The sequence below is a fragment of the Hylaeus anthracinus genome, unplaced genomic scaffold (assembly GCF_026225885.1).
Source record: "Hylaeus anthracinus isolate JK02 unplaced genomic scaffold, UHH_iyHylAnth1.0_haploid 11985, whole genome shotgun sequence".
Classification (NCBI taxonomy): Eukaryota; Metazoa; Arthropoda; class Insecta; order Hymenoptera; family Colletidae; genus Hylaeus; species Hylaeus anthracinus.
The window spans coordinates 9,135,010-9,152,814 of record NW_026534333.1 but is presented as its reverse complement, the minus strand read 5'-3'; the positions used below and the strand labels follow the sequence as shown (position 1 = coordinate 9,152,814).

At 38.2% G+C, this 17,805-nt stretch overlaps 3 protein-coding genes across 10 annotated transcripts in view; 1 reads left to right on the top strand and 2 right to left on the bottom strand.

Annotated features, from left to right (window-relative positions):
• Window positions 1–17,805, bottom strand: part of LOC128887194 (uncharacterized) — a 97,926-nt gene that overhangs the window by 1,080 nt on the left and 79,041 nt on the right. The window lies entirely within an intron of this gene.
• The window catches only part of LOC128887189 (coiled-coil domain-containing protein 137), a 38,111-nt gene that overhangs the window by 4,627 nt on the left and 15,679 nt on the right, over window positions 1–17,805 (bottom strand). The window contains exons 1-2 of one of the 5 annotated variants that reach the window (XM_054142812.1): window positions 251–369; window positions 71–90 (exon numbers count right to left, since the gene is read on the bottom strand). The exons of 2 other annotated variants lie outside the window; for them this stretch is intronic. The gene's annotated coding sequence lies outside the window, so the exon portion shown is untranslated. Of the gene's footprint in view, window positions 1–70; window positions 226–250; window positions 377–17,805 lie in introns of those variants that run through there. 2 more of the 5 variants (XM_054142813.1, XM_054142811.1) reach the window with 2 other exon arrangements.
• LOC128887175 (inward rectifier potassium channel 2-like) overlaps window positions 2,946–17,805 on the top strand; it is a 40,879-nt gene continuing 26,019 nt past the window's right edge. For 3 of the 4 annotated variants that reach the window (XM_054142776.1, XM_054142778.1, XM_054142777.1), the window contains exon 1: window positions 2,946–4,744. In XM_054142776.1, coding sequence (XP_053998751.1) covers window positions 4,464–4,744 — 281 coding nt within the window. In that variant the 5' untranslated portion in view covers window positions 2,946–4,463. Of the gene's footprint in view, window positions 4,745–8,386; window positions 9,571–17,805 lie in introns of those variants that run through there. The other variant, XM_054142779.1, reaches the window with a different exon arrangement.

Genomic DNA, 17,805 nt, shown 5'->3' with positions numbered 1-17,805 from the left:
TGGAACTCAAATGTAGAAATATTATTAAATAACGAAGAGATTAAGATAGTAAATATTTGTACATATTTACTTTAGACGTAATCAAATTTTCTATAATAAAATGTTAAAGTTAATTGAACTGCGTTTCTATTTAACCTTGCTTCGCATTTGCGATTTTTGAATCCTTTCCAATTGCTATACAATGGAAATAGATCGTAACGGAAACAAAGCTATACTTTCTATATAGATGTAATATAAAATTTGTAACTACCAGTGTGAACCAATCTGCGATGCTCAATTTTATCGCAATTACAAAGAACTCTATTAATATTTCGTAACTATCGTGTGTTTCTTGTCAGACTAACTTTCTCACGAATTTCGACGCGAGCTTCAAGTTTAGAACAAACACAACCTCGTCTTCCGAACTGCGCGTTTTGCATTCAGATGGCAGCAGATGGCAGTTCTTATATGCAAGCAGTTTTCTGCTAAAATTTTACCATACAACGGTAAATATAGAATTGCATTTGGTATAAAATATAATACTTTCAACTTATCACAACATATCATGGACTGTAATATTACCTATGAATAGTAAGCCAAGTTGATTATGAAATTTTAAGTTTAATCCGATATAGAATACTACTAAATATTACAAACTACTCAACAAATGTTATTTAATAGAACCTCAGACATGATAAGCAGTTTTATTATCATCAATTAAGAAATAAAAAATACGTAAGACTTTTTAAATTGTTCGAAACAATTAAGGAAGTAATTTACAGGATAAAATATTAAAGAGAATCTAGTTGTATTAAGAGATTACTGTCTATTGGAGTTATTCGGTTTTAATCGGTAAAATTGACCATTCTACTATGTAAAATATTTGCAATTATCTACGAAAATTAGTGTAGTTGCTTTAACGACACAGCATTCCATGGCATTGCGATAATCGGGTGTTCGTACGTATTTTTACGCACAGCCTACATTACACTCTCGCTTATTTACATTCATATACATATGTATAAAACTACTTGTGTTGGTTACATTAGTCGCAAGAATGTGCGTCACGTATCAACGTGTTGGCAATCGAGAAGACGTTTGCGAACCTCGTTTCACTATTTATGCTATTGGTAACATAAATAAGATAAAAAGATTCTAGCAAAAAAAAATATACAGGGTGTCCCAAAAATGTTGGAGGTCCTTGAAAAGGGTGGTTCAGGGGGTGATTTGAAACAACTTTTTCCTTAGCAAAAATGTTGTCCGAGGCTTCGTTAAGGAGATATTAACGGAAAACGTCGACCAATCAGAGCGCGCATATGCCGTTGGGGCGGCCGCGGTAGCGAAGGGTACGCGCTGAGCGGCCGCGCTCGTACGCAAACAAGTGACTCGACATGCATCGAAGGACCTTGACGCGGCCGCTCAGCGCGTAGCCGTCGCTACCGCGGCCGCTCCAACGGTATACGCGCGCTCTGATTGGTCGGGGTTTTCTCTTAATATCTCCTTAACGAAGCCCCATCCGACATTTTTGTAAAGGAAAAAGTTGTTTCAAATCACTTCCCGAACCACCCCTTTCAATGTGTTTCAACATTTTTGGGACACCCTGTATATATATATATATATATGTATATATAATATAGTTCTCCTGTGGTCAAACAAAGAATCGATTTCGAACACGAAAGTCTCGCGAACATTGAGCATGGTCAATTTTACACTTTGTTCAAACTTTTCCTCGTACTGTTATGCGAAACAACGCGTAAACGCAACTTTCGAAACCACGAATCTCGATTGAAAAATCGAAACGAGAAAAATCTGTGAGAAAAATATCGCATGGTTGCAATAAAATGTTTCTTGTCGAAAACATCGAAACGTATAACGGTCGTGCATAATCTTATCTTTGCCCCTGCCCACATGTCGAGCCTTTCTACTAGTCCCGCATACGCGCACGCTCTTTAACGCGCATACGATTTTATTTCCATCGAGCACGCGTGTATGCGAGCCGCGTTCTGTCACATGCGCACACCTTTCCAAGTATTCCTACACTGTGTATCAAAATTATGAAACCATTCGAAAGGGTATAGCTGAAGAAGGGGGGCCAGTAGAATCCCTAAACCAAAGTCGTTTTATTTAAAGTAAAGAATGTACAAAAGTTTCACCTTATAGAGTTTCCTAACGAGCAAAAGCCTACGATAAAGTAACATATACACGTGTCCTAATTTTCCATGTAAATATATATGAAAGAAATCGCGCGTGTAATAGGCTCCTAGTTTGCAGAGCTTTCCGCATCCTACTACTCCAATTTAAACTGGGAATTAATTTACACCAGTTTATAGAGGAGAAACAAAAAAATAAATGAATTAACAAGATATGCATAGTCATTCTACATATGAAAAGAAATATTTATAAGAAGTAGTCATACCCTTTATGTTTATTCAAGAAAGTCTCTATTAAACGTTTCATTATAAATATATACATACGTCAAATTCATTCCTGTATTTATAATGAAAAATTTATTTGGTAACATCAAACCTACCATTTAATTTAGACAAATTTCTTTAATAAACGGGGAGGATACATATAAATTTTGAACACATTATATATCCTTCGTAAATACCGTAAGCAATATTTCTCGAATTGAAGCAATTGTATCCATTTTCAATTTACTACTTCGTTTGAGCGATAAGATACAACTTGAAAGCTTAAGTTTTGTTTCAGAGCTGTGGTTCCCCTACACCTTGACAATTGTCTTCATGAAAAGATAAAAATAATAACTTTGATAAAATGTTTCCCTAAAAAGAAACTAAAATTCTAATTAAAAAGTTGAAAACCACTGATAAATGCTAAACTTAAATAAATATTAAATAGTGTAGATTATAATGCGAAGAATTAATGTATCCCTTTTCTCCAAATTTTTTACATAAAAGTTATAGCGGAGTCTTTACCTTGTTCAAAATTTATCAGAGAAATTAAGAAATGAAGAACTTCGTGTAAGCTTCAATTAAGATATTGCCTACAAGAAAACCGCATTATGTAGCGAAAAACCCAGTGATGGTCACTGGTAATTTTCGCGATACGATCGTTTCACGTGGCACGTACGGTGAGCGATACGACTCGAATCGCGACGCGCAAAATTCGAAATTGTTGAAATGGTATTATAGTTATGACACACGGTGTATATACGGTCGGTAGTCCACACATACTGTCACAGGCGAACGGATACACGGCCACGTGGATATCGGTACACTCGCTCGTGTGCTCGCGCTCGTAGTCGCGCGTGTGCGTGGATTATTTTCGCTTATGCCGCCGCGCACGCAATCTCAGAAGTGGTTCTCCCGTTGACAGGTTCCGAGCGAGTTTCCGCCGGCCCTCGAGGCACCGATCGAGAGTGGTTCGGGATCGACGATCAGCCACGGTTGGTTCCTGGATCATCCGGCCCGGCGGGATCCGCGAACGAGGCGACAAAGGTGTGTCGCGGTCGGTACCAGTGACGAGCACGAAGGAATTTCTTATGCAACGATCGGCGGACAGGTTGGATGGACATCGTCATCCGTCGGTTTTACGCGTCGCGCCGCTGTACGGCGAACCGTCGCGTCGGCGCGCAGAAAAACACGAGAGAGAAACGTGTCGCGGGTGAATTATGAATGATTCTCGCGTCGAGAACGTTCGCGCGATTCCGTGTGGTCAGAAACGTGGGATCGAGAACGGAACGATTAAGAAGGATGCTATCGGTACCATCCGATAAATCGCGGACAATATTTGACGGAAACGAGCAGGCGCGAAACACCTGGCGCGCGGTTTAATTTCCGCCGACGAACGTCTTGTCGCGCACACGTCGCCGCCGACTGCGGAAATATCGGTCATCGCGAGCGTCACGGAAAATTGATAACGATGACGAAACTGGACGGGAATAAACGATAGGATGCGCGTTTCCACGAGAAATCGTACGAACGATGCGTGGCACGAACGTGGCCGTGGAACTTGGAACGTTCGCGTTTGTTTTTCAAACGCCTGGCTCACGTTGCGATCGAACGAACGCGCTTCGACGAGTACCTGCGTGTTTTTAGCGAAACGTATCGCGCGTTAAAGGTGCTACGACCCTGCGACCGCTGCTGGTGTGTGTTCGACCTATAGAAAGTTCCGAGAGCCGTCGCGTTTCTAGGAAGCGAGGAAGCGACGATTTTGTCGCGGGTGCGCGGCAAATAGGAACAAAGGAACGATGAGTAGCTAAATGCGTGAGATCGGAAGGAACGAACTGTAAGTAGCGTCTCTAAGACGCGTGTTCGACTGTTCGAATCTCAATCAAGACCATCGATCGGTTCACAAGGGAAAAGAGTGCTCGATTAACGAAAATCATGGTAGACGGAGAGACGGATCCGAGGCGGGTCGAGATTTTTCATCTTGATTCGTTCGTGGAGTTAGCGAGGAATCTATAAATACGAGAGGCAAGAGAAGAGAGACACGGGTGGCGGGCGATATCGTTGAACGAAATGCTCATGACCGAAAAAGGTTCTCTCAGGAAAGGAACCAACGAGGAACTGGACGACGAGCATTCGACAGCCACCGACAACAACGTTGCGTCGCTGAACAAGCTACTCGTAAACTCGACGGTTCCTGCGGCTGCAGTTGCGGTGAAACTATACGAGGACTCCGCGGACGAAGCCGGAAGGAACAGCGCCGAGAAACAGAAGCGCGGTATTCTTAGCAATTTTCAGAGGAGAACTTTCAGCAGGATCAGCTTCAAGGGAGAGTCTGGACCTTTATTGAGCAGGTGGATTTATTTTATTTTTTTTTTTTCTTAAGGGTGTGTTCTAGTTTAAGATTATAAAAAAATCTATATTTGAAGGTATACCTTTAGAATTATATCTGCCAAAGGCTTTTATTGAACTCGGAAAATTAATGAAATTAGGGACATTTAAAGAGAGTAGTATATAAGTATACAGCCAGTCCCATAAGTACTCGTACCCTCCATGTCTTTTGAAGAAATTTTCCAAATGAATTTCTAATAAGTTTGATGTATCCAAATAAGTGTTTCATTATACATCAATTGAAACATTTACATATGTGCTATATTAACAGATCCTACTTTCTTGTGTATATGCAATGGTGCACGTGTAATCGATAATTGCATTATTCTTTTAAGCAGAAATGCGTACCTTTTTTACATAGATTGAATCCTCTTGTCATTCTACATAAAAGCACTATTAAACTAAAGCGATAAAAAAGTAATTATTTCACGAGATATTTTAAATGTAAGAAAATAAATGTTTCTGTAGTATTCTGACAAAACTATTAGTTTGAGTATACATAAACAGTTTTAAATGGAATACTTTCGTCGCTCACAATATCGTTTGTTATCAAAAAATTTATATTTTTGCTGAAATTGAATAAATATACTAAGATAATTTATTTATCATTCCCTCGCTTGCAAGTCGCTTTAAAACTTTAATGATCTTAATGTTGCCAAACAACAGTGCGAAAAATCACATTATACGCATTTGCTACTATAAGAGTAACACAGAAAGCAGTTATACATAAGTTATCAAGATCTAATGATCGTTGAATTCTACTATGTCAATTTGACGTCGGTAAAATCACAAATCGAACAAGCATCGAATCGTGTAATTGACTGCACACGTTGCAAACAGGAGAAACGTAAACATTCATTTATGAACAAATAACTCGTCGTAAATTTTTCCACACTTACCGAAGATATGAGATACAAATGTATTCCAAATTAATTATTAAGTTTTACTATCGCTTGAGAAGTATAGTGGTTAATAGTCAATTTTCTCTTATCGATAATAGAAATATAAAAACTCGAGTCCTTTAACGAAAACGGGACAGTGTTTGCAAGTTTCGTAGCCGAAACTCCAAGAAATAATTTCTCACTGAATAATTTCAATTTTTTTACGAAATGAGAAGATTCGATATAATCAGTTGCTTGTAAGTACATATACGATTATTGTAAGGTTTGTGACAAACAAGTATTATATGCGTCATGTATTGTTGTCTCATTTATACTATTATCTACCAGGAAGTACATTATGACCTCTTCTTGCAGCGACGCTATGGGTTCCGGGTTTTACTTTAGAAACGAATATATAATTTTGACAAATATTCTCTTACGCAATCTGTTGTTTCCAAAAAATTATTCTGTTGGCCAAGATATACGTTTATCATTAGATACGGAAAGATAAAATTTCAATGTCCCTGATACAAATCATTGATATGTGAAATGCGTTACTCTGCACTTTGAGCTTTCGCGTTGAATTAAACGCAAATCAAACAATATTTCTGCTGATTTATGAGATACGCGGGTACCCAGATACTCGTGATTTATTCTTTTAATGAAAAACTATCCGAGCATCTCATGAGACTGACAAAATCTTATCTCATTGATAGATTAACGTATAATTAACAGTTTATCGTATAATTAAACCATTCCTGAGTAATGATTAAAATTAAATCAATATAAAATCAAAATTGCACTTTTCTTAGACAAAACAATTGAATATTAAAAGAATGCGACAAATCTTGTAAGTTAGTCATTATGATTAAATCAATTGTTAAAATTATATTCACAAACTATGTTACGGAGTCTTTAAAACCAAGTAAAACCATCGCCAGGTGGTTTCATGAAATACCGCGTGGGAGTTCGCGATAATGCTGTCGAAAGCGGCGCGAAACTTTCAAGCGGCAACGTCAAAAATACGCGGTGAGCCGTTTTGAAAACTGGATCACAATACACGACTCGCGACCCCTCGAAAATAGCGTCGAACCGTTCCCGTTACCCTGCCGCGATCGGCAGAAATCTTGCTTTTCGAGACAAGAATAGAAGCACCTAATTGCGGAAGACGCCTCTGCGAGAAGCATGGATCCTCGACGCCGGCGTCGGCCCATGTCCGCGCGATAAAGACCTTTGCATTTCGCCAGAGGCGAGAACGACGCCTGCTCAGGCTCCACTCGCACCCTCGACGCGTTTCTTTCCTTTGTTTTGCTCGCGGACCGTTCGATCTTTTCCAATTTAAGGTAAATGTTTCGAGATAGTCACGTTCAAAAATGTAATTAAAAACTTTCGTAAAAGTAGTCTTACTCCTCTCGCGTACGTCCATAGTAAATCAATGTTCAACCGTTCTAATAATTGTTCTAATAAGTAATACAATAATATTTGAATTTAAATTTAAATAATATTTCGTTTTGCATAAGTATATCGACCGTTTAGTTATGTTCAGTATGTAATTGTCATATTCGCTTGTTTGATGAAACCACAATATCCTATTATTTAAATTGCAACATCGCGTTAGCTTGAAAGAAAATAGTAACAGGAGCAAGTTATCCTAAGCTATTTTAAAGTTAACCTAATTTAAAGATTGCCGAGAAGTTCTAAATTAATATAAAAGAATCGTTGTCTGGGACAAACTGCAACATCACATGTTCCGTTACATTCGAACACGAACAATGATTCCTTCACTTTAACTCAGAATTTTCCAACAATCTTTCAACTGTTTGAAGTTAGAACGCCTCGATTCCTTTGATCTATCCTCCTTCAAATATTCTATTGATCACCTATGAAGTATTAAAGTATTTTTATCTAATAAGACGTCGTATTGTGTAAAATATACAATATTTCCTAATACGTCAGCTGTATCTATTTTCAATTTTTTCAACTGGAAATTGATAACTAACATCTGGACGCAACGACGCTTTCCAGAGGTTCCTTAAATTGTAGTATAACAGTTACACTTGTATTCAAAATAAAACAAGAACCATGTCACTATGCCTGGAAATTAAAATAAAAAGGAAAGTACTATTTTTGAATAAAAGGAAAAGCAGTTGTTTTTATTACCTACAGATGCAGGAAATTCTGTAGGGTGGCATTAGAATGCTTGTAATTAAAGAAAAAGAAAACAACGATAATTATTGTCAACAGATGCAAAAGACTTTGGATTGCATTAGAATGCTTGAAAATGTAAAGAATGAAGTAATATTTTTCTAGTAAAAGTGACAACGCTAATTATTATCAACAGATGCAGAAAATTCTGTAGAGCAAAGTTAGCGCCCACATAAATAAAGAAAACAATAGCAGCCGTTTTTAGTAAAAGATATAAAGAAGAGAACTAGCAGTCTACGCTATGTACATAGATAATTTTTTCTCCAAAAAACGAACTCAATCTCGGAACCAGGATGAATGCGTCCATAGTTTAGCAAACTATCCTCGGTGCACGCAACATATCCATCGAACGATACGTTTTGTAGTCATCGTTTGTCATCGAGGCTCCATCTCTAGCGAATTAAACGAATCTAGCCGATCGCGAACCGTGCCAACCTGGCGCGCAAAGACAAAAGGGAAAATCGCTCGCCAAGGGTCGAAATTGGATCGCTTCAGTGTCGGCCGAGCCTCTGTTCGCCAACGAACCCGTCGATGAAATCCGCCCTTCGATCCCCGCAACCGACAGCGCCGTTTTCCTTCTTTCCCGTCGCCTTGGATCTTTTATCAATGATTTCACCCGGTGACGCGTGGTTTTTATAAATAGTTCGCAAAGTGCGTAAATCGGGGTTCCGTTTTGGCAAAGTCGCTCCAGAAATCGTCGTTTCGTTTCCCTTACGCGGATCACGTCTCCTCCCCCGCGTCGCCAATTTAGCGACCGATGGTTACCGATCGCGTTCTCCGCGAAAATTAACGCGTCGAGGAGCTGGTGCACACGTCGACGAGTGTTACGCAAATTCTGTTCCCGATTCGGCGGAAACGGCAAGCAGAAAGTGTCGTTAAAGCGTTTCGCGTTCGACTCGTAATGCACACGGTGGTTTTATTGTTTGCCCGTCGCAGTGTCTCGTGGAGATCGTGCAAGTTTTGGGTGCAACAGCAAGGGTGCGACGCGTTCATAGTGGTCCGTCGGACGAAGAAGACGCGGCCAGATCGTCGATAAACGGATGTGGTGCAAAAGGCTCATCTGGATTTTCCAGTGGCTCTGGACCGGCTGCGATATTTGGCTTTGACGATGAGTTCTTTATCCGTGGTGCCTTAAAAGCGACCGCTAGAGTAACGGCCTCGGACGTGAAAGCTTAAACTTAGACGCCGAAATTCCGGTGCAAGTCGAACCGAAATACATCGAGTTCTAAGAGCTGCTAACATCGAACCATTGCTTCGACCATTTCTTTTCTCTTTTTTCTTTTTATCCGAACGGTAACGCGGCCAGCCGAGCCCGAACGGGCTCGAGCACACGTGCGATTAGAGTCCGAAAGCATTTATTTTTGTAATTTCGTTTAGTTTCGGGGGTGACTTAACGCCGAGCGAGCCGTTGATCGGTGATCGTCATGTGTAGGAATTGTGCGATAAATCGTTGGTGTCTTTGAAGAGAACGGGCTTGTTCTGGCTCGAGACCAGACCTACGGTTCATGGAGATCTCAGTGAAGTGAGAAAATGGATGGGTCGACGTCGAAAACTCTCTCGCCGAGTTCTTCAGGGTCAGGGAAAGTCCACTTGGGGGATGGAATGGCGTTCTCCGGTTTGCGAAGGGCGCTCTCTCAAGTATCGATGTTGGTTGTGAAGGCGACGACCTCTGGAGAAACGGCGTGGAGGGAAGAGTTGCACAAGTATACCGTTTTCCCGAGATTTATTTGCATTACGATCAGGATACCACTGTTAGGGACTCGCTTTAAACGTCTGATCGAAAAGCTCGATCAATGGTCTTCCGACCGAGACATTTGAAAATTTCACACCGACTCGTAGTATACGTTGCGAGAGTCTCGTTGAAAATCTGCCTTTGAAGATTGGTAGTTACACAAAGTATGGTTCGTGGAAATAGTTCACACTGACCGCCGTTGTCTAGTGCCACGTTTCGAAACCAAGATGGAAGAGTCTCGCTCAAGGACGATTTCAAATCATTTGGTTAACGCTCGTTTTATCTCCGCGACATTCTTTAAACAACAATCTCTCTCTCTCTCTCTCGCTCTCTTGACGGTTTATGTCATTGAGTTTATTGCGGCTAATTATCATAATCACAGGCACTTTCTCGTCTGCTCTGAATCGCTCCGTTTTGCTCGCTCGCGTGGGTCGGTCTTTCGAAATCTTGTGCAAAGTGTGTTTCCTAACCGGTGGTTCAACTAATCAATTATATCGGAAATATTAACACTCCGCGGCTGACGGGCGCCGCGCGGGGACAAGTCTATGACATCATTGCTTTTATCAGATAGAGGCAGGGCCGAATTTAGGCGTAATCTATAGCTTACAACTCTCGTATAAAGTAATCAAAATCTGGCTGATCGAAGATTTTCATATTTAAAGCTTGTATACCACGGTACCACAGAACCTCTCCATGTTACGTGAACACCCGTTATGTGAATCGTATATGGTCAACCCTTTTACAACGCGATTAATTCTTACCGTATCATACCGGAAACCGCGATATAAAATACTCAGAATTAATACAAAATAGGATAATTTGTACACAGAAATACATATGTGTACGGTGTATACACAAGCAACATATTATGATGAATACGGTTGTGAAATACGATTTTGTACTGTTTACATACAAAAGGCAATGAATATATGTTTACATATTTCAAGTTATTATATTCAGTTCAAGATTTTATACGAGAAGATTAACAAAATAATGTGGAATGTAATTCTAAAAAGTTTTTCCAACAAAAATAAGGAACGTAAATTTAGTAATAAATTATATCAACATTCATCGCCACTATCAAATATTGTCACCATCGGACTGCGGATTTTATGTATTTATGGTACATGCGAGTACGGAGGACATATGCAAAACGTATACAGAAATTTGGTAATCTGAAAATTGTAGATATTAAAAAGAACTAACTAGACACTTTTTCCACTAGTGAATAAAAGTTTTTCATGATACTGCATTTAATTGATCATAACTTTAGTGCAAATCAAAATTTTGTAATATATAGGCTTTTTGATAATATAAAAGCATTTGATAAAATCACATGCAAATATTCTAGAAAAACATTCGTAAATAGTATTTTTTACCCTGTCATTCTAAAACACAGTATTTCTTTGAAGAATATGCTTGCAACTTCAATTTGGCATTGACCTTCATTCGGGTTTTGACTCCACTTTTTGAGAATCGTCTCTCTACTGCCTACAAGTATAGTATTAAGAACTATATGGGAGAAAATATTGTAATTAAGAAAAATTCCAATAAAATCTGTTTGCTGTGTTTCGTGTTTGCTGTTAAAATAAAAAATTTGGTTTGAACATACACAGGAATTTGTATCTGTCAACACGTTGGATAAACTTTCTCTCGATTATATTCATTAAAAATGACGTAATAATTACGTTACACTGTAACCGTTTTAATTGATATGGTTATGAAAATATTGTTCATTGAAATAATTGTCTTCTATTATAGGTAATAAAGCGAAGTGCTGAAACGTATTACGACCTACTAGTCACTTTTAATTTATGCGAAGCTTTACACGTTTCGTGTAACGAGGAGCACGAATAGCGATCGAGCCTCCGTCTACCAGGCAGCAGACATTGTTCCTTATCGCGCGCGAAATAAGTCATTCGCTACTAGATATTGAAACTTTTATATTTTTTATCATATCTCCGTGAGAGTATCGCGAACAGATTGGCGAGAGTGACACGATGAAAGTGAGCCCCAGCACGACCTCATTAGGACTATTTTTAATTACACGTAATTCGAGTCGCTTGTGAATTCTGCGAATACGTGCGCCAAATACACGTGCAATTAAAAATAGTTTTAATGAGGCCGTGTTTGGGCTCATTTTCATCGAGAACACATCGCCAATTCGTCGATAAAATTCTTTTACGAAAATCATACGAAAAATATGAAAAAATTAAATATTAATCTCGATCGAAAACGAACCGTGATTACGGTGCATCCGTTTTAAGCTTTGGCAGGTGAACATCTTCCAAGAAAATACTGTATCCTTTGCCACGGACATTTTAATACTCGTAAATAATTCGACTGTTGCATTATTTCTACTCGTTGTTTCAATAATAGCGTTTTCTATTATTAAGCGCGTTTCTATAAATACAGTGTGTAGGAGTTTGTAATTCTTATTACGAAGATTCCGTAATCGAACGAAAAAGAAAATGAATTGTAGCTGGAATTGAACGCAATTGTTTTCGGGGAATATCGAAACATGCCAGTTTCAAGAGTTTCCAGCAGCCTGGCCATTAAAACAGACACGACTTTCTTTGAAAAAAAGAGACATTCTCTTTTCGATGCGACGTTTTCCAGCTTCGCTGGTAGCGGTAGCTCGAACAGGTGTGGAAGTCTTAATCTATTTTCATCACGGGTCAATATGTCAGGGTTGAACGATGCGAAACCACACGAATTTAGAACGTCGTCTGCCAGGCGAACGAACCAAGCCAAATTGAACTGCGGTTCGGTCCATTCGAGAAAACAGATGACGAACTCTGGGTTAATCGCAAGGGCGAATCTAAGGGAGGGCATCCACCTTAAGACTTAACAAAAGAAAAGCACAAAGGGACTGTTTCTGACTATAAAATCAATTACTGCATTTTACATTACATTCTGCAGTCGTTCTTGAGTGTACACCCAAGTAGATTTAACTTAGAAATTATTCTTATTAAATCGTCAATGAAAGTTTCGAAGCTTTCTTCTTATATGCTTGTCAAATCATTAAATTTGTCAACAATGTAAGCAGTTTCTCCTATCTTCCTCTTAAACATTAACAAGAAGATGGTTTTTATTCTCTTGATCCTTAAATTTAACTTTTATTTCGAAAGTAAGAAAGTAATTGCGATTCAGGATATTGTCTCGACTTAAAATAAACATAGTACCACGGTAGAAGTCTTTAAAAATGGAAAATTGAATACGTAAAATAAAGTTGCGTATGTTAGTATCCCAATTTCGTTAAATGTACTTGTTTCATTTTTCATAATAAAACAATGGGATACTTCAGGCCACTTGGGTTTTATTAAAAAACAAAATCCTGAAGTCTTTTTTGAAAAGAACACATTTGTAAATCTAGAAGAGTAGCTTTAAAATAACTGTCATTATCCATGGACCTAGTTTAATCTAGAAATTCATTTAATAAGATTCAGCCGTTTTATTCGAAACACCTCAGGGCGAACGCGATCATACGTTGACACGAACGTTAACATTTTGTGTCCATTCCTTCTGACGTAACGTGGAAACACTATACGTAACTTCCAAACAAATCAACCATTATGGTTGCAAATTTAACAAAATCTTGTATACACATGTGCGAATAGTTGCGCCAAATTTAAAAATTTTACGTCGATTACTTTGGCTAGAAAAAAATCACGAAAGTAGCTTCGAAACTGGTGAAAATAAAAAAGAACTCCCAGATGCTGAATCAGGGGATATTCTTCCGTCGCAAAATGGCAAGAAGACGAGATCAAAGAGCAGTGTACCTTTGGCTTTTCCAAGGGACTTCCAGCTTACTAGGATAACAAAGCAAACCTGTCGTCGTTCTCGCGTTTAGAAGACAAATATACGCTCCCCGTTTACGTTCGTGGGTGTAGTGCGTGCGTCGTAACTCGTTGACGTCGACCAGACGCGAGGACAGTTCCCTGGACCGGAGTAGTTTTACAGAGGCCAAACTCTTGTCGGAACCTTTGATGTTCGTGTCCCCGTATTTTCAGATTACGGTCAGCTCGTAACAAATGAAAACGATGGCACCATACCTAAAGTATACAGGGTGTCCCAAAAATATTGTAACACCTTGAAAGGGGTGGTTCGGGAGGTGATTTGAAACAACTTTTTCCTTAGCGAAAATGTTGTCCGAGGCTTCGTTGAGGAGATATTAACGGAAAACACTGACCAATCAGAGCGCGCGGATACCGGTGGAGCGTACAAGCGCGGCCGCTTAGTACGTAGCCTTCGCTACCGCGGCCGCTCCAACGGTATCCGCGCGCTCTGATTGGTCGGCGTTTTCCGTTAATATCTCCTCAACGAAACCTCGGACAACATTTTCGCTAAGGAAAAAGTTGTTTCAAATCACCTCCCGAACCACCCTTTTCAAGGTGTTACAACAGGTGTTACTTAGTCTGGTCAGTTTTTTTCATTTTTGTTCGGTTTTGATTAATTTTGTCAAGCTTTGGTCAGTTTTGTTCATTTTTGTTCAATCTCGTGCCGGTTTCGTTTAGTTTTATTAAGTTTTATTCAATATTTGAACACACATACACATACACACAATTTCCAAACCACAACAAAAACTGATAGGAAAATATTCATCTTACTCAATGATATTTGAAGAAGGAAGCGTACATGCTATCAACATTTGCAAAAATGAAAGTAACAACACTACGAACTTTCTTTTACAAAGAAAGTAAAAAGTAACACATCCGTAGCATAAATTCTTGTTCAATCTCGTGTTCACTACACCATATTTCGATACAATTGCAATCCCTGCCACCGAATTCAGACAATGTGCAATTTACGATGGAATTACCAAGTTCGTGTTTGAATCTCGTTTCTAATTTAAACACATTTAACTGTCGATACTCGTATCGCAATTACTTTCACGGTGATGCTCCTTGGAAGACGCATGCTCACGCGAAATCGGGATTTGAAGAACGAGGTTTCACCTTTGCAACTTTATGTCCGGGACAAAGTCGATCACGGGCGAGGAAAGGCAAGTTCAAAGAGACCGCGGGGCATCCTTGGACTTTGCCAACAACTTTAGCGCCTCCGATACGAGAATTGTAATAATCCGTGACTGCGCAACACCGTCTGTAAACAGCCGTCGCTTCTAAACGAAGATCGTCTAGCTTTGCGAATTTTCGGCGTCCCTCATGGCCGAACTTATTTTTGGCGGGTTCCGATCAGACAGGAATACATGTGTCGTCTGGCAATCGTCGCTGGAATTTCCACCGTCACCCGGAAGCTTTATGTTTGCGATCACTATTCGAATCTTTCTCGTTATCCCGAGGGGTTAAACCCTGCTAGTATCTCGAAAGATTTCTGTCTGCCGTTCGGAAGTATTTCAAAAGTATTTTGAAAAATATTCGTTTTTCGGGGTATTTATTAAAATTAATAGATGCCGATGACCAAGAAATGCGACTAAAAGATTTCCTTGCTATCTTTTCTGGTTGATAAGTATCAAAGTATATTTTAATAAGAGTTGCATAAATGCAAAGAAAATTTAACACAAATCTGTATAAATGAAAAAGTAAGTAGTCGTCCTAGGTATACTAGCTTATGCATTATACAAACGTATAGTTATTGTATATGCTGCTGTAATGTTAACTTCGCAAATAAGTAACGTTAAAAGTAAAACATGTAAGAGATAATGAGTTTAAACAAACCAGCAAAATATTAACAAAGGGTTATCATTGGTGATGATCAGTGACGAAAGAAATAATATCGTGCTTGTAGTTAAAAGTAGTTTAAGAGCGGATCGTGGGTGGGAGTGAGTTATAGTAATGTCTCGAGTTGTAGGCGAAAGAACAGTAGTCTTTAAATGTACGATAAACGGGAAAGGACAGGTCGTTGTCGCTACCGATGGAAATGAATTAATCGCAGTGACGATGACAGTTGATAAAGAATAAACTAACGTAAATAATATCATCAAAGATCAAGCATGTGCATTTGGCTTGTATAAGAATGCTTAAGTAGAGGTGAAGCATGATCAAATTTATGTTTCATGGGAAAATTTTAGGAATATTGTGCTAGTTACATATAGATATAAGATCTTTTAGTTAGACGAGGATAGTACACAGCATTAGTCTAATCAAATAGGGAAATGATCGGTAATTAATCAAGAACGAACTTTTGACATCGAAATAGAAGATAAGAAAACGAATTAGGCTCAAAGGCCAGGGTAAGCAAAAAATATACTCATAAGGCTAGCTATCATAAGACTAATAAAGTTTCTTTCGAGTTCTCGATAGCAATATAAGGATAGTAATATAGAAATTGTAAGGTTGACGATTTTATTCTGAAAAGTAGTCCAGTTTCGTTTTGAACAATATTTGAAAATTAATTTAAATTTAATTCGAAGCAATATTCCAAAATTCGTTCAAATTTAATTTGAAGCAATATTCGAAAATTAATTCCAATTTAATTTTGAACAATATACGAAAATTACTTTCAATGTACGTATAAGCAAAAGGTCGCGATAACTGTTGCTATTCGAGAGATTTTAGTAATATTAGAATTTTTTAACTAGCAATTTCGTCCCAGGCAATTGTTCGATTTAACTTTGAGTAATATTCGAATACAAAACAATCGTCGTATATTCCAAGAGATTCGACCCATCCTGAGTCCATTATTATCTGTAGCGTCTCCTTGTAGTATTAATAACAGCATCGAATCGTCATTCTAATTATAAAGTCTCGTAACTTCGACCACTGCTGCCTTTAATTTTTTTACTGGAGCGGGCGACGATAATGTAAGTCAATCTCACGAGCCAAGAGGGGAAGGAAATACTGGCGAACGGATTTCTTCCATCTATCACGAGCAACTGAAACCCTTGTCTCCGTTTTATGAGCGCAATTACTTGCCAAATAGCTTCGTCCTATAGTTCTGAATTTTAACTACAGAAACATTTATCTCGCGCGTCCAATGCAAGTCGTTTATTTGGCTCGTTTGGATGTGCTTTTCTTCGATAAACGATTCAGAATGGGAGTTTATTTTCTTAATCGAAATTGTATATTCTTTCGACAGATATACAATTTCTTATCAGTAATTACATTTCTTTATTTGAAATTTGAATTAGAATACTGTGATGAAAGTTCCGATGAGTGCATCAACGTCCTCTTCGCGAGCAACGTAGCCAAATTCAACGAGTGAGGTTCGTGAACTGCATAGCCTGTGCCATCTCAAGGGAGACTTTTCGCGAAGACGAAATTGGAATCGACGTATTTTTAGCAATAGACTTGCTGTTATTTTCAAGGGTGTTTAATCGGCTAGTTTGCCGTATTCGAAGTAGATTCAAGTTCGCTTGGAAGCCAAATAGTAATTTTCTGATAACTGGATAACTGCGGTCGATGGTTCGGAATTAGACTAATAGAATGCTTGAGATCAAATTTTGTTTTCTAATAAAATTTTATCCACAAATGAATATAAAACTTCGTGTCCTTGTTAATGTATCTTCGCGAGAATGGTGAAAAATACAAAATCAATAATAATCAATATTGTTGTTTTGCGGAAAATATTCACGCTGCACTCGTTGTTTTCGAGGCAGCCTATCTATGTATATGATACGTTGCGTCAACAAGAGATGTAGAATTATTATTTTTCGTTATCTAAAAATTTATGTTCTACATAACACTGCAATAATCTCACTATTCTTCATTAATAATATAACGATAAAAAATATCGGTAGTTGTACAAAATTCAAGTACGTTCATTTCTATACCCACCTCGGCGATTTATTACATTATCAAGCAGTAGTCAATATATGAAATGGAATTTTTATATTAACTATTGAAGACTATCTATAATATAAACTATTAAATAATGTATTTCCAAGCACTCTACTGGAAACACGTTTCGAGCATTAGGTTTTACGGTCCTCTTCGGTATTAAAAAATTGTTCAACAATGATATAATAAAGAATTTGTGTATTCTCAGGAATATAATTATATCTTTGTATTTACATTTTCAAATATGCATTTTGGATAATTGATTTTCTTATATCGTGATTAACCTCATAAATACTTACTCATGTCATTATAATTTATGATAAATTTAATAATCAAAACTTTCTATAATCGCTTTTTAAATCAAATTAACGGAAACTCCTTTTTTTCATATTTGACATATTTTATTGCAAAAGAAAAATTCTTCTTGAAACATTGTTGTAACATACTCATCAGCATACCTCTTTATC